The following is a 22772-nucleotide window of genomic DNA, read 5'->3' as shown; positions in this document are numbered from 1 at the left end:
TCCAGTGTAGAAGAGGTGGGATCCAGTGTGTAAGGGGGTGGGAGCCAGTGTAGAAGGGGGTACGATCCAGAGGAGGAGGAGCTGGGATCCAGTGTAGAAGGCGGTGTGATCCAGTGTAGAAGGGGGTGGGATCCAGAGTAGGAGGAGCTTGGATCCAGTGTAGAAGGGGGTTGGATCCAGTGTATAAGGGGGTACAATCCAGAGGAGGAGGAGCTGGGATCCAGTGTAGAAGGGGGTGGGATCCAGAGTAGGAGGAGCTGGGATCCAGTGTAGAAGGGGATGAGATCCAGTGTAGAAGGGGGTGGGATCCAGAGGAGGAGGTGGGATCCATTGTGTAAGGGGGTGGGATCCAGTGTATACGGGGCTGGGATCCAGTGTGTAAGGGGGTGGGATCCAGTGTGTAAGGGGGTGTGATCCAGTGTATAATGGGGGGTTGGATCCAGGGTATAAGCTGGGGTGGTCAGATCCAGTGTGTAAGGAGGGTGGGATCCAGTGTAGGAGGTGGGTGGGAGCCAGTGTATAGCCGGGTGTTGGATCCAGTGTATAAGGAGGTGAGAGCCAGTGTATAACAGGGGGTTGGATCCAGGGTATAAGCTGGGGCGGTCAGATCCAGTGTGTAAGGGGGTGGAATCCAGGTGGTGGGGGAGGCGGGCTGCTTACGGTGCTCCGGGCCCCCACCTCCCTGTGCCCAGGCCTCCCCTTGTATCTGAAGGTGGATAACCCTCTCCCTCCTTGGAGCCAGGGTGGCCCCTGACCCGCTGGGGCCGAGGGAACGCAGCCAGCACTGCTGCGTGACTGCCCAGCGCCCTCCTGAGTGGGGTCGTCTCTTGGACCTCCGGCCCCACGCAGGGACTGAACGAGGGAGACCCATGGAGACAGAGGCCGTCCCAGTACAGGGCTGTGTGTTCCAGACGAGCCTGCCTCTCTTCTGGGGGCGCCGGAGTGGGGTGAGATCACTCAGCTACTATACCATCAGCCCCCCGCAGCCACAAGAGAAGACCACAGAGCCGGCAGTTTGAGTGCAGACGTTTATTTCCCACCGTCTGGGAGCCAGGTGTCCAGGGTCGAGGCACCAGCGGGGCCAGTTCCTGCGGCCTGGCTCTCGGCGTGAGTCCCCGTGGGGACAGCTCTCCACAGGCAGGCTGGACAGCACCCTCCTCGGGACGGCATCTGTCCTTAACGGCCTCCGAGAGGCCCACCTCCAAACGCAGCCATGCTGGGGCCAGGGCTGCTCGAGAGCTTGGGGGACACTCCTCAGTCCGCGGTACCCCCGACCATGGTCCTGTCACTGAAAAGATTTTCTAGAAGCTCCTTTTGCTCCTCTTTGCAAGACCCCACACACACCGCGGCAGGCTCCAGGGCCCTCGAAGTTGTGCTTATTTAAATGGCCCTTCTCTTGTATAGAAAGTTGCAACTGCTCTACAATGACAGCAAGCAGACCCGTTAGTCTGGAGGGGGTGAAGGCAGGGGTGTGACCGAGTGGGGGTGCAGGACGGCGGGGGGACCCCTGGGGGGAGAGTCACACTGTCTTCATCGTGGGGACCCTTTCACAGGCGTCAGACACCCACTGGAAACACGTGTGTTTACTGTCCACCAATCACACCTCCGAGAAGCCGCTTAAAGGTCGCTATTTGTATCCGCTGCTTCGGTCTCAGGAACTTACAGACTCACCTGCACAGAGTCTGTGCACCTCCGCCCACTCGTGCCCTGGCAGGGACCCCGGCTGAACCGCAGAGCCCACGGTAACCGGGATGTGGACAGAGGCCAGCCGCCTGTCTCGGCTGCCCTCCCGTCCGCCCGCGCACTTCGAGTGTGACGAGGGCTGTGCACACGCATCCCGCGTGTGGGTCCAGCCCACAGCCAAGACGCGCAACCGCCCCATCGTCCCACCAGTGTTTCAAGAAATACAAACTGTGGCAAAATACGCGTAACAAAAAACGTACCATCCTAACCCTTCTTAGGAGCACAGGTTATTGGCATGAAGTACACTGCGTGTGCCAAGTCACTTCAGTCGTGTCCAAGTCTTTGCGACCCTGTGGACCGCAGCCCGCCGGGCTCCTGTGTCCACGGATTCCCAGGCAAGAACACTGGAGTGGGTTGCCATGCCCTCCTCCAGGGGATCTTCCCGCCCCAGGGATCGAACCCATGTCTCCTGTCACTCCTGTGTTGCAGGTGGATTCTGTATTGCTGAGCCACCGCGGAAGCCTGCCTCAGAAAAGCCCCTTAAGTTTTTTGTTTGTTTTTTTAAAGAAAGTTTTTTAAAGCCTGGACTTAGGGAGCAGGCACTGGCTCTCCTCTCAGGGTCCTGAGTCTTGGCCCCTTTCCAGCCCCACGGGACGGAGGGGACCCCTGCTGGCTCACATCTGCTGTCTCGGGCCCTCAGTGCCCCCTTTGCTGAGGTCATCCCCAAGACCCGCTGCTGGTCAGCATGTGATCCACAGAGGCAACCTCCCAGGGTCAGGGTGTCTGGAAGAAAGACTCCAGGACGTCACACCTGCAGGGTCACATGCAGAGACCTGGAGTCCCACACGCTGACCCACTGCTCCACGAAGGCCCTTAGCCTCCAGCCTCTGCAGGGCGGCTTCAGGAAGCCCATTGCCTGGGCTGGACGCTCTTGGCCTGCATGTTCTGCGGGCCCGGGAGCCAGAAGACCGGCTTCAGGGAGCCTCTTGGCAATTTCTGACCTCCTGGGAGATGAAGCCATCAGGAGGGCAAGCTGTCGGGGATCCCGCAGGATCACAGGGAGGGGTCCCTGCAGCTTTCAGGTGGCTCAACTCTCCCACCCTCTGACCCAGACAAAACCCCTGACCATTCACTCCAGGCAGCCGGCTTTATCCCCCGTGGGAAAGCACGGCATGAGGGGCCTCTGTGGTCCTGGTCACCGCCAAAGTCCCAAGCCAAGGCCAGGACCAGTACTGACCCAAGGAATGTTTGCTGAATCAATCAATGATCACCTCAACTGCCATTCTGAGATGGTTCAGAGGGGCTCCCTGCTCCCTATCTCCCTCACTCACGTCCAAGCGTTCTTGGAGCAGGGTAGAAGGAAGTGGGCCAGGCCGGTGCCCGCAAAGACGCAGCACTGGGAACGTCCTCCCCAGAAGAGAGCCCCAGGGAGGTGCTCCCGGCCGTCGCCGGGCAGGCCCTGCAGTACACGCGGCTCTGCCTCTCATTTAGCATCTGCTTACGCGGGGCCCTCCCCCGCAGAGGGGGCTGGAGACTTCGGGTTCCTGGCCACTCCACAAGAGCTTGCTGGCTCCTCCAGGGGGGCACACAGCCCTGAACCACCCCCCCCGCCCCCCACCGTGGTTTCAGAGCTTCAGCGACCTCAAGAGCCTTCAAAGGCCTCGAGAACCACCGGTAGGATGACCTGATTGCACATTCTTTATCCACGTGAAGGGCCCTGGGGTTAATTCATTCGTGCATGTGAAGGGCCTTGGGATTAAGTGTTTTTAGATGTTGTTGATCCATCTCAGAACATGTAGAAGGAGAGAATGACACAAAATGATCTCCGTTCACCAGGTGATAAAACACACACACGACACTCACCTCTTCGCACTCATTCAAACATGGGGGTTTGAGCAGCTGTGACCTGACAGCAACGGGTGTCCCAAACCGCCCTGGAGGAGGGCCCGGAGGTCACCAGACACCCCAGGCTTGCCTGGAGGGAGCAAGTCCAGGGCAGCCCGTCAGAGCTGTTGATGGACCGATGCCCAGCTTTGTCCACAAAGAGCCGGGTGCTGCTGCGACATGCCAGAGCAGAGGCAGGGGTGGAACGGTCACCTCAGGGAGGCAGGCCAGGCACAGCCGGCTGCGTCCCACCTGGGGCGGCAGGGGTACAGGTACACGTCCCCCTCCCCCCCGGTGAACCCTAGCTCTCAACTGAGAGGGACTTTTAATGTGGGGTTTAGGGGGGAACATCGAGGGGGCAGACGACAGGAGGTGAAGGCATTAGCCGACCCCCCTGGGGAGCTGCCGCCGTGGGCCAGGCTGCAGGGGCCACGGGTGTGCTGGCCGATGTGGCTGCGTGGGTGGGCCCTGGCAGAGCCAAGGACTCCGCTGATGCCCAGTGAATGGTCCCTGAAGACGCCCGTTCAGCCCTAAACCACCACCCCTCAGATTCTTCTCTGGTGCTTCTGATTATGGGGGGCGGGGGTGGACAGGGCTGGGGGCAAGAGCCTAGGGGCTCTGGAGTCCCCAGGCTGGAGGCTACGGGGGTGCCTGGGACCAAACAGGAGCTGAGCCCAGAGCCCTGGGGGAAGCTAGCATGAGCGGAAATTCCCGACGCAGGGCGGGGTGCACCAGCCCGGAGCTCGGCCACCTCTCCCGGCAGGTTCCGCGCAATCTCGCCATCGGGGTCCTGCGACCTGCTTGGGCCACCAAACCCAGGTATGCAGGTGGAGGTGGGTGCCCTCAGCTCCAAGGCTCTGAGGAGACTCTTCCCTCTCTCCCCCGAGTCTGGGGCACTCCTGGAGATCTCTAGCATGTGGAAGCATCACCCCCTCCCTGCCTCCATCTTCACATGCCCCCCCACCCCCGAGTGCCCCGTGCACCCAAATATCCCCTTCTCAAAGGGACTCCAGTCCTGTTGACACAGGGCCCACCCTGAGGACATTTTCACCAGATCATCTGCAAAGACCCTGCCTCCAAATAAGATCTTGGTCACAGGTGAGGGCCTGGTGCAGGGAGTCAGGGCCTGAACTGTCTCGAGAGGGACACAGTCCAACCTGCAGGGCCTGGCCACGCAGATCCCACAATGCCTGGGGGCACCAGTGCCCCCCAGACGTGGAGGATTGTAAGCCTGCTCTTAGGACCCAGGCAGGTCTGGGCCTCAGGCCTCCAGCTGTGGCCCCTGCTCCTGCCCAGGCATCGTCTGCGGCCTTCAGGACCCCCTGCCTGCCCTGCCCACACCACGCTGCCCCGCCCAGCATGCCCGCAGCCCGGTCCCGTCCCTCTGAGGACAGGGAACTGCGTCGGCGTGCCCCACACGCCCTCACGCCCTCACTGTGCCCCACACACCCACTCTGTGCGGCACTTGAGCTGGTGCAGCTCTCTCTTCTGAGGGTGCTGAGTGCCTGCCCCCACCCCACCCGGCGCCCCTCACTGCCCCCGATCCCCAGCACCCACTGCCCTCCGCCCCACCGGGCGCCCGCGAGAAGGTCCCAGCTTCTCCTGAGAGGGAGCCCACTCTGGCCAGACCCAGACACAGAGTGAGGACTCCGCCCCCAATTCAGGTCAGTTCAGTTCAGTTGCTCAGTCGTGTCCAACTCTGCGACCCCATGGACCACAGCACGCCAGGCCTCCCTGTCCATCACCAACTCCTGGAGTTCACTCAAACTCACGTCTGTTGAGTCAGTAATGCCATCCAACCATCTCATCCCCTGTCGTCCCCTTCTTCTCCCGCCTTCAATCTTTCCCAGCATCTGGGTCTTTTCCAGTGAGTCAGTTCTTTGCATCAGGTGGCCAAAGGATTGGAGTTTCAGCTTCAGCATCAGTCCTTCCAATGAATATTCAGGACTGATCTCCTATAGGATGGACTGGCTGGATTTCCTTGTAGTCTCTGCCCGTTACCAGATCCCAAACTATCCTGTGTCCCAGAATCAGCAGAGGCAACAACAGTTCAGGGGCAGCCCCACTCTTAACTCAGCTGCAACCAGCTCCCGAGACCCCCACCAAGCACATGACCACCCCACCCAGGGGACCCTGCGTAACTGTGCCCGGCGTGGGGTAGGCAGCCGGTATGTGAGAAAGGCCTAGGCACGCCAAGGAGCATTGGCACACGCTGTGCACATTGAGGAGGATTCCCGCCACGTGGGCACGGCTCCTGGCGGGCCTCGGGGCATGTGGGGGGACAGGCCACAGCACCTCGGAGGACCGCCAGGCCCGCAATCTCAAGGAGTCTGCCCTGGGTGACGGGCACAGGGCGGTGGGGGATGCCGTGGGGACACCCCGCTCTCCAGGCCTGGCACAGTGCATCCCCAGTCTGGATGCGACGGAGTGTGACCTGTCCTTGCAAAGGGAATTCTCACAAGGGCTACAATAAGGATAAATGCCCATGAAGCAAGTCAGACACGAAAGGCCCCAGGCTGTGGGTCTCCTCTTATACAAACGTCCAGAGCAGGCAAGTCCACCAGACAGAGAGCAGCCTGGAGGTTACCAGGGGCTGGGGCAGGGGAGAGCCTACATCAGGGATCCCGGGGAACATTCTAGACCAGGGGAGCTGCAGTCTGCACTGACCTGGACACTGCGTGTCAAGCGAATGTCAACGTGTTCTTTTAGAAAAACAAGACATGTTAACAAAAAACAACAGCAGGCCTCATCGACAAGCTGGATTTAAGCGCGTTGCCGGGAGAGCCCTGAGGGGAGCCCGCGGGCCCTCCAGCTCTGGGTCAGGGTCTGTGGGGCATGAGCCACGTGTCCCAGCCCCTCCCAGGCCATCCAGCACGGGGAAGGCGGGGGACGTGCCTCGCACGACACCCCACTTGCCTTCCTTTCTTGGGGCTGTCCTCAGGGGCAGGCAGGGGGTGCCCCCAACAGTCCTTGGCTCTAGAATGATCTGGAGCACTCTGGCGTGAACCAACCAGACACCCCCAGAGCCCCTTAGAGAGGCCGCACGCCAGCCATGGCCAGCAGCAGCCCCGCACCTGGTTTGGGCAGAGGGCAGCGGGCAGGAGGGTGGCCCCAGGGCCCTCAGAGTATTAAGGAGGGGCAGCCAGGCAGTGCCGCCACGAGACCACAGCGTGCAGAGCCGTGTGGTCCCAGCACTGTCCCTTGGGGGGCCTCTGGTTCTCTCGGAGCAGTTTCTAAACACCCGGCAACAGGCTGCCAGGGGCCCCGGGCTCAGCTGTGACAGGGCGGCAGAGGTGGGGTGGGGTGCCAGGGAGCCTCGGCCACATGGCTGCCCCCCCCCGTCCCTTCCAGGTGTCCCCAACTGGGAACAGCTGGTCGGCATTCTCACGGTCCCAGGTGCCCTGTCGGGGGAGGCGATGCCCCAGGCACCGGCCCGGCTGATGTGGGGAAACAGGCCACCGTGAGCACCTGCGTGGCACCTCGTGTCCCCTGACCAGAGACACAAGCAGTGGGCATCCCGGCAGGGTCCTCTCTGCTGGCCCCACCCAGCCGGGTCACCGGGAGCCCAGCCCAAGGGGCCTGAGAGGCAGGCGGCCTGGGGGCTTCCGAGGGCCTCCTCTTCAGCCAGAGCACCAAGCCTGGCAACAGCCCACAGCGAGCACATCTGTCACGGGCGAGAAGGCCCAAGGGGGCCCCTGGGGCCCGAGCCCGCGTCCTGGGCCCGTCTCCACTCCCCATCCACAAAGCAGAGCCCCCACCAGGGTGGGGAGTGGGGGACAGACTCCAGACGGTCCCCAGACTCCGACGGTGGGGTGGGAGGTCCTGGGCTAAGCCATTCCCCACGTTCAAGGGTCCTGTCTCGGGGGGCAGCCCCGGGACCACGTGTGACCGCTTCTCCAACAGTCACAGCTGCCTGTGATGACCTCAGACACAGGGAGAGAAGGATCCTGAGCTGCCCCCCGGAGACATGTAGCTGGGCTATCCACCCGGCAAGCACGGCCCCTCTTGCAGAGGAAGAGGTGATGGATGGGGGTGAGGACGGGCCTGCCTCGTCCCGTGCCCGGACGCACCTCCAGAAGCGAGGGGCCCACCCTCAGCACCCAGGGTGGCTTCCACCGGGGAAGCCCCTCCCGGGCACCTGCCACCTGTCCAGGGCGGCGTACAAACTGCCCAGAAGGGCCCACCCGCCGAGGCCCAGCATCCTCTGTGCCCAGCCCCGCCCCGCCCTGCCTCATCTCTTCCCTAAGGCCTCCCAACACCCCGTCTGCAGGCAAAGCCCCAGGAGCCAACTTCTCGGGCCCCCCTTCCCCACCTCTGCACAGGCCACTGAGCCCTGGCCCTGCTCTCAGCCGGGGTAGAAGCCCCCCACCCCCGGACCCTCCTTCAGGCCAGCCGAGGCACCTGCTCAGCTCAGAGCTCAGAACCCCGAGGAATCTGCCGTGATTTCTGCAGCTTCATCGCTTGCTTTTTATTTCCCTTCTCCCTCCCTCTCCTGCTGCGGCTGGATGGGCTCCATCGTCTGCGTTCTTTCTTCCCTCTCCGGGTCTGGAGCTCCCCTGTCTGTGACTAACAGAGAGGGCTCATCCGAGCTCACTCACACACTCAGCTCACGGCCCGGAGGCGGCCAGCACAGCGGCCTCGTCCTGCACCGTCCAGCCGGCTGGCCGGCGGGCGACAGTCCTGGTCATCCATCCCCGTGGGTTCTCAGGACCGCTCCCGGGAGCCGGGCTCCCCACCTGCCCCCACGCTGGTGCATCTGACTGCTTCTCGCCTCCCACTCCCTCCTGCTGACTTTGATTTTGCTTTTGGAGAACACGTCTCTCCAGCAAGGATGGGGGGCGGACACCTTTTTGTCTTCAGGCAAAACTGCGTTCCTTCAACGGTCCTCTGCGGATGGCAGCCCCGCTCCACGGGGACTCCGCCTGCATCCCCCAGCTCCCTCGGCCCGGCAAGGTCCCTGCCCATGAACCCCCCCAGTCTCTGGGCCTGGGGCCCAGCCCCGCCTGCTGTCCTCCCGAGGAGTCCCCCACGTGCCGTGCACTCAGCACCGTGAGTCAGCACATCACTCAGGCAGCACTCAGGACCGCCCAGGCTGTTTAGGACACGGGCAGCGTGGAACGTGAACGCCACCTCCACGGGCAGACAAGAGCCTCCCTGTCTTTGGCCTCTCGTCCCGGAAGCCCCATCAGGTGCACCTGGAACCCCCTCATCCTGCCCTCTGCGTCCCCAAGCCTCTCAGAGTGCTGCCCACTTCCCAAGCCACCTGCTGGGTGACCTCCTCAACCACCCACCAGGTCACCAACCCCCTCCAACCTTTAACCCACTCCTTGGGGTGGGCCCCGGCTTTGCTTTTTAACCCAAAGACTGCCTTTTCTCATTCTGGGAGCTTCCTCTGGCTCCGGTTTAAAGAGGCTCAGGGAAGTTCCCTGGTGATCTACTGGTTAAGACTCTGTGCTTCCGCTGCAGGGGCAAAGGTTCAATTCCTGGTTGGGGAACTAAGATTACACAGCCAGAAAAAAAAAAAAATTAAAATGTTTTAAATAAAAAAGGCCTGGTTGCCTTGTGCCTTCCCGCCCCCACGTCCCGGACTGTTCATGCGGCGGTTCTATGAGCCCTGGTGTTTCCTTTTCTTTTTTTAATCTATCTTTAATTGGAGGATAATAGCTTTACAGCGCTGTGTTGCTTTCTGCCATAGGACGCACATCGGCTATATGCACACAAATGTCCCCTCCCTCCGGGACTTCCCTCCCACCCCTCCAGGTCATCAGAGCACCGGGCTGAGTTCCCTGCTGTCACACAGCAGCTTTCCATCAGCTCCCTATCTTACCCGTGGTGACGTGTATGTTTCAATGCTCCTCTCTAACCGTTCCCACCCTCTCCTTCCCCGGCCTGTCCACAAGTCTGTTCTGTATGTCTGCCTCTCCACTGCTGCCCCGCAAACAGGTTCATCAGCACCGTCTCTCTAGATTCCACGTACACGCGTTGATGTACAATATTTGTCTTTCTCTTTCTGACTTACTTCACTCTGTATAATCGGCTCCAGGTTCATCTCGTCAGTTCTCACCTGAACTGACTCAAATGCGTTCCTTTTTATGACAGTAATATTCCACACCTTTGCTGCTTCTGATCCTTGCTCAGGGGGAACCACTTTCTCAGGAGTTTCGTGACTTCTTATGGCGAATTCCGCCTCAGCGGGGCAGCAGGAGGCCCTTCTGGGACAGCCTGCTTTATTCCGCTGGGTACCCAGGTGACTCTGAACACCAATGACCCTAGCGTCTGACCCGGCCCTGGCCCCACAGGCTCCCTGCCCCTCCCTGCTGACCCCCGGTCCACTCACCCCTCCTCGGAGAACACCCCCCAGGGCACGTGGCCGCCACCCCCGACACCACCAGGAGGGAGAGCTGGACAGGCGGTGGCCAGTGGGGCCCCAGGACACCAAGCCTCCCTGAGAAACGTGGACCGGAGCATCTTTCTGTTCAGCTGCAAAACACCTTTTCCCTTGATTATCCCAATACAATTTGTAAAAAAAAAAAAATCTCCAAAAATCCCTTTCTTTCAATTGAAGTGAAATTCATACAAGTACAGGGAATCACGTCAAACTGTGCTCCAGGTGCATTTAGTGCACCCACGCTCCAGTTCTAAAACCTTCCCACCGCCTCCCAAAAGAACCCCATACCTTCAGGCTACCGCTCCTCATGCCACCCCCACCCCGGCCCCCAATCCCCCTCCTGTCTCAGTGGACTTGCCTTTCCTGGACATTTCACATAAATGGAATCACTCGCCATTCGCCCTCTTGGGTCTGGCTTCTTTCACTCGGCATCAGGGTTTCAAGGCTCACGCACGGTGCGCTGGGGGCTTCGTTCCTTTTCGTGGCTGAGTCGTACGTACTCCATCGTGGGCACAAACCCCAGTGTGTTCACCTGTTCACTGCTGGTGGACATTTGGGCTGTTTCCACCTTCCGGCTGCTCATGTTACTGTGAACATGGTGTGCAATTCTTAAATGTATGGACATCTAGGAGCAGATTCTGCTCTTAGACTTTTTTTTATTAACTAGAATATCCCTAAAAGCAACTGAAAACATACTCAAAAATTGAAAATGCAAGAAAAAAAAATGACTGTTCTAAATACATCACCCCCACAGTGGGCATGCTAACCCAATTTTCCCCAGGAACCCAGCCAGTATACCCCGAAGGTTGGGGGTGGCTTGTCAAGGGGAAAGCGTTGGCTGGAACAAACCCCACCATAGCAGAGACTTACAGAGCTCCCAAGCAGAGCTCAATCAAACCAGTCCATCCTACAGGAAATCAACCTAAATATTCACTGGAAGGACTGATGCTGAAGCTGAAGCTCCAGTACTTTGGTCACCTGATTCGAAGAGCCAACTCATTGGAAAAGACTCTGATGCTGGGGAAGACTGAAGGCAGGAGGAGAAGGGAACTACAGAGGATGAGATGGTTGGATGGCATCACCAACTCAATGGACGAGTTTGAGCAAACTCCGGGAGATTGTGAAGGACAGGGAAGCCTGGCGTGCTGCAGTCCATGGGGTCGCAAAGAGTCGGACAGGACACGACTTAGCGATTGAACAACATGCGGAGCTCAAAAGACCCCCTTCAGCCATGAAGGGAGCCCCCTGTGAAGTGTCCACAACATCCCATGTCCCCACCCAGCACAAGACAATGAGAAATAGAAGAGCTTCAGAATCCTTACTGTAAGAAGGAAAAAAAATTCCATTCATCTTAACCAACTACTCTACATAAATTACCATAACATGAAATGCTCTATTCTACTTTTGCTTAATCTATTCAGATCGGTGAAAAAAAATCCATTCATTTTTGTTTTCCTCCTTCAAACACTTGAATTGCCCATCAATACCCAAGTTTCTTTGCAATCCAAGTGTAAAAAGTACAAAAGTAATTGTTTCACCAAATGGGACTCACACAAAAACCGATGACAGTTACAGCTCATTCCTGCAGGAAAGGCACAGCTCAGGATGGGGTGCATATGGGCTCCAGGCTTCGGGTCAGACAGACCTAAGTTCAATCCTAGCCCCCGTGATGGCTCCAGCAAGTTAACCTCATGTGTAAGAAAGGCTGCATTAGATAATCAAATTGTTAACCAGCACCCCCAAAGCCTCGGAGCCTTCAGCAACAGAGACCTACCCCAAGCCGTCATTCACGCCCAGCCCCGGTGCCGGATTCCTTCCCTTTCCCATAGCTCTGGGGTCCTCTACTGGGTCCTGAGCCTCCAGCCAACGAAACAGGGACTCGGGCCACATCCACGGGATAATAGCTCAAGAGGTCTGGGGTCGGGCCTGATACAGTGGGCCCCACAGAGCACACTGGCTGAAATTAAGACCCCGGACTCCCATCTGGGAGGGTATCCAAATGGCAGGCCACCAGGGAGGGTGAAGGTAACCAGACCCCGGGACGCCGGAGAGCAAGTCAGGGTCTCCTCCCCGAAGCTGAGCACCCAAAGGAAGGGGGGCACCTGTTGAGAAGCTTCATTCTCAGAATGACCTGGAAGCAGTAACTAGCAGCCACCTGGGCCTCCACGCACAGCTCTGTCTCAACCCTGCACCTCCGACCCTGCCTGTGAGCTCCATCAATGACAGAGGTCACTTCCTGAGCCATCACCGTGAACCTCAGGCAGAGATGGCCCCCTCAAACTCCACCTATCCGGTCTCATCCAGGGCTGGGGGGGGCGGGCGGTGAGTTGCCTGCCACCCCATCTGTGGCTTCAACACTGTGGAGACGCATAAGCCAAGGCGAACAGTAAGACAGAGGGCGGTAAACACGAGAGGGATCCTGACACCCACAACACTGCAGAAGTTTACTCATCTTTGAAATGGAATCAGCTCACCTGTGCCCACCTCTGTGGCCACACGGCACACCCTTCAGGGCCGAGGCTGCTCGAGGTTATCAGCCCCTACAAGACTCTGCCTTCGAAACCGGCAGATGACCGCCCAGTCATGCACAGGCACCTCCAAGCGCGGAGGACTAGCCTGCCTGGTGCTCTGGGGATTCCAGGCAGTCTGAGTGAGAGGCCCTGCTGACGTCACCCGCCTGCCAGCAGAGGGGCAAACGGAATTACTCGACACACTTCCCATTCACGGGGGACAGTACACCAAGGCCCAGGCCCCCCCACCCCCCGCCCACACCCCACCACCGCCCGCTGGACGCCAAGGCCAGACAGCAATTAGCCGAGGCCTCAGGCTCCCTGCCTGTGACTCGCCCATTTAACAGAAACCGTATCATATGCTTCCCATAAACAGGCCGCTGCACTGATGGTAAAGTGCAGAGCCCTGAGCGATGACCTCAGAGCTGGCACAGAGTGGGCACAGAAATTGACACTCGCTGCCCGTCTGTGGCTCAGCCTCTCCCCTCCCTGCCAACGCCGGCAGCACAAGGCTGGGCATGTGCGACCCCCATGTCCCCCCCGCCGCCCCCAGCCGCAGACGAAGGGCAGCGGAGCCTGGGGAGTGAGATGAGAGCCGCCCGCCGAGTCCCCCACCAGACCCGATGCGGGTGCCACAAGCCTCCTTGGCAAGCGGACTCCGGGGCCCTCCTGTGTGCCTGGGCTGGCCTGCATCAGAAGGATGGTTCTCGGTGGGGGGGGGGGGGGGGGGCGGATGGGGGGGAGAAGGGGGCGGTGGGGGCGGCCGGAGCCAGGGGCGGGGGTTGGGCCCGGCGCCCTCTGAACTCAGGGACAAGAGACAGGTGCGCCCAGCCAGCGCTCTGACTCAGCACCGCCAAGCATCCTTCCAGGACTCGGGAACCCCATTCCAGGCCCCCACTGGCCGGGGCAGACTGCCTGGCTTTCCAGCAGCTCCCCACTACCCCCACTTCCCGGGAGACAGACCTGCTGCTCGGAGCACGCCATGGCTGCAGCTGGGCGCTCAGGACTCATTGGCTGGAAAAGAACCAGCTAGCACCCCTGCTACAAGTCAGCACTGACGTCCCAAGCCCTGGCGCTGCATCCGTGCCCGTCTGTGTCCTCGCCGCACTCCGAATGGGGCATGCGGCAGTGCTGCTGGGGTGTCCGGCCATGGTCATGGCCACGGCCACGGTCACGGCCACAGTCATGGTCACAGAGTGACCAGAGAGGGCGGCAGGACTCAGGTCACGGGAAGACCACCACCTCACTCGCCTCCTCTGCGACCCCTCGTGCCACGCTTCTGAACCTGAGGCTTTGCTGCCAGTGGGGGTGCCCTCACCGTCGGCCACCATGGGGGTGAGCCCCCCAAGGACAAGTGGCTGCTGGTGTCTGTGGACAATGGGGGCCATGCAGACGCAAGCCCGGGACTGTCTTGGCCCCGAGGCCGGCTGGTTTGATACCTGCAGGGCCCCCTCCACCTGGGGGTCAAGGGGCAGAGTGATAGCCCCACGGGGCAGCACCATGCCCACCGCCCACAGCCAGGGGGGCCGGGACTCTGGAAACAGGGAGGGGCCCCGGATGCCCAACTGCCCACCGAGACCCGGCTGGGTCAACAGCCACGGTGGGAAGCCTCACACACAACAGCCCCCCCACCCCGCCGCCTGCCAGCCCTGCAGCAGGCAGACTGCAACTCCGCAAAGGGCTTCCTTCACAAACTGCACACACCCAGCAGGCTTCTCAGCTTCTCTTGGAAAAGGCCAGTTCATCCCTGAACCGAACCCAGAATGTTGACAGGAAGTTTCCAGATAAACTCACTCAGGAAAGCTCTGTATTTACAAGGACTGCTTCCCCACAAAGAAGGGGGGGATAAGGAAAGTTAATGACCCCACCCCCTAGATATGGTTTGGGGGTGCAGACAAGAGAGCTCTTCCTGGGGCGCAAGGCCGAGCGTGGGAATCCCCGTCCACCTGGCAACGCGACCCACCCGCCGATCCATTCTTCCCCAAGGGTGGGAAACGGTGCGTCCTCCCTGACGGCGGCCGGTCAGGCCCCCGCACCGCGCCGGGCCCTCTCCCCTCAGCCCAGCCACCATGGATAGGGAAAAAGTTCTAGCCCAGCATGAACACAAATATGGATGAAAATGAAGACCTGGTATTCCGAGATACTTCACATTCTTAGAGTTAACTCTTTCTTGAAAGTTTCTCCCTAAACAAAAGCAGAGACACTTAGAAATCCTAAACACCTTCCAGGGAGAAAAACCACAATAGTGCTTAAAAGACCGCCTTAAAGAAAATAAAAGGAAGAAGTATGAGAGCCTGCAAATAACCGTCGTAGACATCAGGCTGGTCTGGTTTGTCATTCAACTTAGGTAGCTATTCATGATTCAGACATCAGAAATTGTAAGCGTCATATAAGAATACTTTAAAGCATCTCCAAATGCCTTTTGGAACAAGAACGAGTATTTTTGGTTTCAGAATGCTTTCCATTGCACTGTGATGAACAAGAAGCTCAGTGTTCAGTTTTAAACCAAAGCAGGGATTAAATCAAGAATTCAGTTTGAATTGCATATCTATCCAAATACAACGGCTGAAAAAACCCTCACGACAGGCAGCAACCTCTCTCAGGCACACCTTCCCACACCCAGCATTTAACACTTCAACTCTTTCATACCCAGAAACCTCCCAGAACCGACTCCTGCTCACTTGTACCAAAGGGAGGGAAAGCATGAACTTCAGCTCACAATCTAAGGCCAAAATAGGAGCTTTGGTTTGAAAAATGAAAAGCTACTACTAGGGTGACCTAACATCCTCCAACCCTTCAAATAATCAAGATATTTAACCCCAAAGACAGAAGTCCAACAAGGGACTGCCGCGCTCAGGCTGATCGGCCTCAGGGCAAACACAAAGATCTCAGACGGAGATGTGTCTTGAGTCCAAGGGTCAGACAACAGACCGAGACACCACAGTAAGGGAAGGAGCAGGACCAGATGAAACACCCCCCCGACTCACCACCTGGCCCTGCCCAGCCCCGGGGCCGGCTTTGGAAGGGCAGAGCTGCCTGTAGAGAGGGAAAACTCGGGACTCAACTCTCAATTCTGGGGCACAATCTCAAGGGCAGAATCATTCCCCACTCCTAAAGACTTTTCCCTAAAGTGAAGCAGGGAGGGCCACTGGAATTATTCAGCTGCAGATGAAACAGAGTGTCCACACTGCTTTTGCGGCCCTTCCAACAATATGTTACAGTCAGGCAACCCTGGAAACTCCTGGAGATGGTGAAGGACAGGGAAACCTGGCGAGCTGCAGTCCATGGGGTCAAACAGCAACAACAACCCTGGAAACAAGGCCTCTTCCACAGCCCCGCCTGGAAAAAGGATCCTTGACAGTGTTTTCAGAAACAGCAGAACGTTACTATGATACGTTGTCTCTTTTCACCCCTGCCCACTGAAAAACGATTCTGCAGCCCACCCCCAAAGTGACCTTCTGAAAGTCTATTTGGTTTTTCCTTAACTGGGGACAGAAGTCACACAAACAAAAAGCCACTCCTTGTACAGACATCGTGTTCAGAGGCGGCTCCCCTCCCCTGGCCACCTACACAGCACCAACCCGGAGGATCAGAGCCGCTGCTGGGGGTGGGGGTGAGGGGACTGCAGTAAGAAGAGGGCTGGGCTGGAGGCGGCCAAGAGCAGGGAGGCCCCAAACCGCAGGCAGCGCCTGAGGCACCAGGGTCTCCCCAGCACGCGGCCAACACAGCTGCGAACCGACGAGGAGGTGGGAAGACGAGCGGGAGCAGGGCTGCAGCCGCTCGGGCAGGAGAGAACCTGAATTACCCCGGTGAGGCCAAGGCCAAGCAAGGGGCGGCCCCAGGCTCCCTCAACCCTCAACCCAACGGCGACCCCGCCGGCGATGACGCACGAGCCGCTGCGGTCTCTGAACTCGCGGCCGGACCTCGGGTGCCCATCCTCCAACAGACGGCGGCTGACCACAAAAGAGCGCCAGGAGACCACAGATTTCAGGACCGCCCCCTCGCCCCGACCCTGAGATACAACCCTCGATGGGGGAGGGGGGGCAGAAAACCCAGATCCAGAAAAGTGGTCAGCCTTGGGGTGAGGGTGTCCCTGTGGTCGCTCAGCCCCACTGTGGATGTCCGAAGCGCCTAGAGATGACCACTGGCACCACCCCGACCAAGAACCACCCCCCACCCCAGCCAAGACCCCAGCGCCCCGGCCCTACCGCGGCACCGGTCCCCCAGCGTTAGGCCCCGGGAAGTCTAGGGTGCGCCCAGGACCCAGCACCCGGCTCGGGCGCACCGCCGCACCCCGACGAGCTCCGGCCGCAGCGGACTCGAGCCCTGGGCGAGCGGCAAGGGACGCAGCGCCCGCAGTGCGACTGGCGCAGCCGCCAAGGGCGGCGCGGGGCACGCTGCCCAGACCCCGACCCACGACCAGGGAGGGGCGCCGCGCCGGGAAGAGCTCGCCGCCGGCCTCTCTGAGCCTGCGGCCCCGGGCGCACTCACCCTCCGCCGGTGGGCAGGAGCATCCCCTGGGTTCAGCGCACGCGGGTGGGCACGGGACAAGGATACGCACGCCAAGTGGGCCAGACGCGGATCGGTCCTGTTTCGGGAAGTGGGATGGGGACCCGCTCCGGACACAGACAAGGAGGGGTCCCTCCGGGCCCCGGGAAAGAGACAGATATGAGGGCCCGCTCTAGAACCTGGAGGAAACGCAGAGAGGGTCCGTTTCGGATTGCAGGGGGGGGCCGGGTGGGAGGTATATTCTGGGTCCAGGATAACGGGGAGGGGGCGCAGAAGAGGAACGCAGGAGTCATTGCCGCTGCAGCGAGGGGGGCTTGAGAGGTCTTTCCGGAACCCAGGAGAAGAGGCGGGGGGGGGTCTGTTCGGGCTGCGGGCAGGCCACCACGAGGTGCAAGCTGGGCACACGCAGGACCCGACTGGGAAGCGCGAGGGGCCGGTTCTGGCAGCCGGCAGGCGCGGCAGCGAGTGCACCCGGGTTCGAGGGTAAGAGCAGGAGGAGTCTGCACCAGGCGGGGTTGGGGGCGGGGGGTACCCGCTTAAGTCTAGGCTGGGGGGAAGGGCGACCGTGTTTGCAAGTCGCCGAGTAGCCGGAGGGGTGTCGGCGGCACCGCGGAGAGGTCGGTCCCGACCGGGAAGAGGGTCTGCCCGGCAGCGCTCACCTTGGGTTTGTACAGCCACTTTCGGAACCTGTTCATCATCGCCGCGCCAGCCCGGCCCGGCCCGGCCCGGCCCGACCCCGGCGGCCCTCACCTCCGCAGCGCTGCGCCTGGTCCCGGGTGCGGCGCGGGGCGGACGCGGGGCCGGGCCGGGCCGGGGTCCCGTGAGGACCCGGGGGGCGCCGGGCGGGCGGGCGGCAGGTGCGCGGGGCAGGTGCGCGGCTGGAAGATGCTTGGAGAGCGGCGCGCGGCGCGGACCCGCGAACAGACGCGCGGACGGACCGGGCACTGGGGCGCCGGTGCCTCCCCGCTCACTGACACCCCGCACCTCCACCGGCCACCGCCGCCCGCGCCACACATGCGCCGACGCGCTGCGAGCCCCCAGCCTCTCCTCGAGCCGCGGAGGCCGCCCAATCCGCGCGCCGCGCCGCGCCGCGCCCCGCCCGAGGCGCGCTCCCCCGCCGGCGACCCGGCGCGCCCTGCGGCGCCGAGAACTACAAGTCCCGACGGGCATTGCGAGGAGGTGGGGCCCTTGAATGGGGCGACCTCTGCCGCTCCGCGGGCGCGGTGTATTCTGGGGGTTGTAGTCTTCCCGCCCACGGCCCCGAAGCGTGCAGCGGTTGCTAGGTGACGACGGTCCAACTGCATCCCTGCACCGCTCCTGCCCAAGGGGTTGCAGAGGTCCAGGCGGAGCACAAGTGCAGAGGGCGGGACCCACTGCTGTTCCCGAGCCCCCTCGCTGTGCGGCGGTCTGTGGCGAATAAGGGAGGTTCCGGAGCACCGGCGGGGCCTAACAGGTACGCGGAGTAGGGCAGCATGAAAGTGGGGCAAAGCGCGTCCGCTCAGCACAAGCACCTCCCACCTGCACTTCCCTAGATCTGCAGGGTAGTTCTTTCTTGCTTCCCGTCTTGCTTTCGCTAACCTCCTCTTCTTCTCAACTCCTTGATTGAAGTTAACAGTGCTTTTTTTTTCTTTTAATTATCTCAACAAGAGACAAGAGATATATTTTAAGAAGATATTCTCCCGTATTCACTACTTCCCCCAAACGTGCCCTAATTTGCATCCATAAAAACAATCAAAAAAATCTGAGAATCTGTTAAGTGCTAGTGCTGTGCTCGGTCGCTCAGGCATGTCTGACTCTTTGTGACCCCATGGACTGTAGCCCGCCAAGCTCCTCTGTCCTTGGGATTATCCAGGCAAGAATACTGGAGTGGGTTGTCATTTCCTCGTCCCAGTGATCTTCCCTGGGTATCGAACCCGAGTCTCCTGCATTGGCAGGTAGATTCTTTACCATGAGCCACCAGGGGAGCCCAATAGTTAGGATTAGGTTCAGCTTTATGCAAAACGTCATAGTGACCCAGACAAGGTTATTAATGTTTCCAAAAAATAGGCCCATGGGGAGGAAATCATGGGAGATAGGACACCCTCAAAAGTCATCAGGGAGATCTGGGTTCCTCTAACTTGCTCTTCTGCCGTCTTTGCATGTTTCCTCATTGTCCAGAATTGCTTCCTAAGTTACTGCCATCACCTCCTGAGTCCAGGCAGGAAGATGGAAAAGAGAGGAAGTGTATGCCCATCTTTTACAAGGAGACCTTCTGGAAGTCTCCAAGACGCTTCCACTTCTTGCCATACCCAGATGCCAGGAAGGCTAAGAAATGTCCTCTTTCAGTTAGGCAGCAATGAAAGTGAAAGTGAAGTCGCTCAGTCATGTCCAACTCTTTGGGACCCCATGGACTGTAGCCCACCAGGCTCCTCCGCCCATGGGATTCTCCAGGCAAGAATACTGGAGTGGGTTGCCATTTCCTTCTCCAGGGGATCCTCCTGACCCAGGGATCGAACCCAGGTCTCCCGCATTGCAGGCAGATGCTTTAACCGCTGAGCCACCAGGGCAGCGATGGACCCAACTAAAAATTAGGGTTTTGTACTCAGGGAGGAAGGAAGAGAGGAGATTGAAAAGCAACCAACAAAACCTGCCACACGGTCCGAGCATGACTTAGCAGAAATCCTTAGGAGACTGGCTTTAGTCAGAATTTAAAGGCAGGAAAAGAATGTATTTCAATTAGCACATATTTGGGAATCTATGTAAATTAAGCCTCTCAAGTGACCAAGACAGCCATTTTACTTTTTTGCATTTCTTTTCCATGGGGATGGTCTTGATCCCTGTCTCCTGTACAATGTCACGAACCTCATTCCATAGTTCATCAGGCACTCTCTCTATCAGATCTAGGCCCTTAAATCTATTTCTCACTTCCACTGTATAATCATAAGGGATTTGATTTAGGGCATACCTGAATGGTCTAGTGGTTTTCCCTACTTTGTTCAATTTAAGTCTGAATTTGGCAATAAGGAGTTCATGGTCTGAGCCACAGTCAGCTCCTGGTCTTGTTTTTGCTGACTGTATAGAGCTTCTCCATCTTTGGCTGCAAAGAATATAATCAATCTGATTTTGGTGTTGACCATCTGGTGATGTCCATGTATAGAGTCTTCTCTTGTGTTGTATGCCGAAGAATTGATGCTTTTGAACTGTGGTGTTGGAGAATACTCTTGAGAGCCCCTTGGACTGCAAGGAGATCCAACCAGTCCATTCTGAAGGAGATCAGTCCTGGGATTTCTTTGGAAGGAATGATGCTAAAGCTGAAATTCCAATACTTTGGCCACCTCATTCGAAGAGTTGACTCATTGGAAAAGACTCTGATGCTGGGAGGGATTGGGGGCAAGAGGAGAAGGGGATGACAGAGGATGAGATGGCTAGATGGCATCACTGACTCAATGGACATCAGTCTGAGTGAACTCCGGGAGTTGGTGATGGACAGGGAGGCCTGGCGTGCTGCGATTCATGGGGTCAGAGAGTCGGACACGACTGAGCGACTGATCTGATCTGAGTGACTGAGAGTGTTGAACCAGTGTGTGTCTGATGGGATTATGGAATTTAAATCTCCTCGTGTAATCTCATTTCTGTCTGTAAAGGATTTGATAAGAAAAGACTTGGTCCAGCCCACCTTTAAAGTTTCCTTAAAAATGAGACAGTCACGGCCTGATCACTGGAGTTAAAATCAATATTAAAAAAAACAATAAGCTTGGGAATTAAGTCTCACTTACCCACATGTATGATTTTACACCATTAAAATAAAGCTGAGGTGCTAAAAGCACGCATCAGAATTGGATGAACTTCAATACCTATTTCCTACTCAAAGTTGTGACTATTTTGCCTGAGATTCTAGGCTAATTTCAATTGGAATGCAGAATTGAAGTGCCTCTTCCCGCGTCCACCTTTACAGGCAGCCCTCTGTGGCAGGTGTGGGGTGCCCATTCCCCAGCCCAGGAGCCCACAGGCCCGACCACGAGCCAGAATTGAAGGGGGGCCTCTTCTCTGTATCCTCCAGGTCTCTCTGGACGGGGAGGCCTTGGATGGCTCTTTTGCTCCTCCTTGATGTGCATCATCACCACAGGGCCCCTCAGGTCATGGTATTTTCAGAATGTTCCAGCTCCAAGACAGTAGGGGAGGGGAGGGGAGGGGAGGAAAGCCCTCCTGCCCAGGTGCTGTTACACACACACACATGCATATACGTACACATACGCATACACATACGCCCACACACATACACACCCATACACATGCACCCACATACCACATACACACACATACACCCATACATACATAGACACACACACACACGCGCACACGTGCTCTCTCAGTGCCCACATCAGGCACAGCAGGGATCCCTTTACCCAGTCCCTCCAGGCTGAGCGTGCCCCAGGGCAGCACCCCAACGTGACCGCAGCGCGGGGGAAGGAGAAAAACTGATACTTGACATTGCTTTCATAAAAATAGACTTTTTGCCTAGGTTCAGGACTTCCTCGTGAGCCCTGGTGTTGACTGTTATTTCCCTCATTGTGTTGACATGGTGCCTCTTCCATGCAGTTCCGAGATCTGGTGGAGTGGGTGGTCAAGAACTTCAGACCCTAGCCTGGGCCTCAGTGGGTCCCATAGGCAGGAAACGCTCCTTGGGGATGAAGAGGCTGACCCCCCTCCCCGAGGCCAGGTGGCTCTCTTCCCCGGTAACCTGCCTCATGAATGCCACTGAGGTATCTATTACTGTCCAATTAAATGAGACAGTAGAGCTGAGCTCTGTTGAATTCTAGAACCTGTGGAAGCCAAGGCTTAAAAAAGCATCGTGGTCTTTGAGTAGGTCTCTCTCTGGATCATAACTCTTGTTATGATTGAAACAGCAGATTGAAACCCAAGAACCACTTAGCATGGTCGGTCCTTGAGTACGTGTTTACACTCCCTCATTCATTCCACAGACAGTTCTGGGGCTGGTGCTGAGGGCCCACTACGGGGGAGGGCAAGGGACTTGGAGGCGACAAGGCAGACCCTGCACCAGGGGCTCACGGGAGCTTAAGGGAAGTTGGGACAACTTTGGAGGAGGCACAGAGAAGGGGAGAGCTAAGGGAGGAGGAAGAAAGGCTTCACAGGTGGTGATATTTGAATGGGGTGCTGAGGGGTGCCTAGGAGCTCAACAGGGAGAGGAGAGAGTTCGAGTTTCTGGAGAGACATGTGATGGGGCTTCTGAGCCAGCGAGAAGCCCAACCGGGCAGGGCCAGGGTGAGGACTGAAAAGAATCCAGGGACTGTGACCCGAGCCTAAGGAGGGGGGCATGCTGAGGAGGCTCTGCCGCATCCCGCAGCAGCTGAGAACTCGGGGGTGCCAGTGATGGCTGGAGTGGAAGGAGATTCCGCGGACTGGAGGCCGCTCCTCACAGACCTCCCGCCACCCCGCCCCGAGGTGGTGACGGGTCCTGGTGGTGCCGGCAGCTCAGGAGCACTTGGCTGCAAGGACCGGTGTGGAGACAGGAGCTCCCGAGCACCCCCCGAGCCTTCGTGGGTCGTGGCCTTTGCTCACGTGGCTCTGGATCCACCGACCCTCCTGAAACGTGATCTCCAGGGCGGACGGGCACTCCCCCGGGCCCAGGGCTGCAGGCCAGTTCCAGCACATTTCTGAGGCCCACAAGGCCTTTCCTCCAGCCCCATTTGGGACGGGCCCCAGCCAGCTTCTGTGTCCACGCACGGCAGAGGCCAGGCCCAAAAGCTGGCCCCAGGAGCCAAAGGGCCCAGTCAGGCCTCCATGCTGGGTGGCGCAGA

The 22772-nt window shown here is 58.8% G+C and overlaps 2 protein-coding genes across 5 annotated transcripts in view; one reads left to right on the top strand and one right to left on the bottom strand.

Annotated features, from left to right (window-relative positions):
- Positions 1-18027, bottom strand: part of ZFYVE28 (zinc finger FYVE-type containing 28) — a 99187-nt gene extending 81160 nt beyond the window's left edge. The window contains exon 1 of one of the 3 annotated variants that reach the window (XM_070791916.1): positions 17634-18027. In XM_070791916.1, the coding sequence (XP_070648017.1) occupies positions 17634-17672 (39 nt within the window). In that variant the 5' untranslated portion in view covers positions 17673-18027. The remainder of the gene's footprint in view (positions 1-17633) is intronic. The other 2 variants (XM_070791918.1, XM_070791915.1) reach the window with 2 other exon arrangements.
- Positions 18028-18247: 220 nt separating this feature from the next.
- The window catches only part of CFAP99 (cilia and flagella associated protein 99), a 41173-nt gene continuing 36648 nt past the window's right edge, over positions 18248-22772 (top strand). For both annotated transcript variants that reach the window (XM_070791912.1, XM_019963215.2), the window contains exon 1: positions 18248-18427. The gene's annotated coding sequence lies outside the window, so the exon portion shown is untranslated. The remainder of the gene's footprint in view (positions 18428-22772) is intronic.

The sequence above is a fragment of the Bos indicus genome, chromosome 6, assembly GCF_029378745.1.
Source record: "Bos indicus isolate NIAB-ARS_2022 breed Sahiwal x Tharparkar chromosome 6, NIAB-ARS_B.indTharparkar_mat_pri_1.0, whole genome shotgun sequence".
Taxonomy (NCBI): domain Eukaryota; kingdom Metazoa; phylum Chordata; class Mammalia; order Artiodactyla; family Bovidae; genus Bos; species Bos indicus.
Note: the sequence above shows the minus strand (reverse complement) of the source record. Positions and strands in the feature narration are given on the sequence as shown.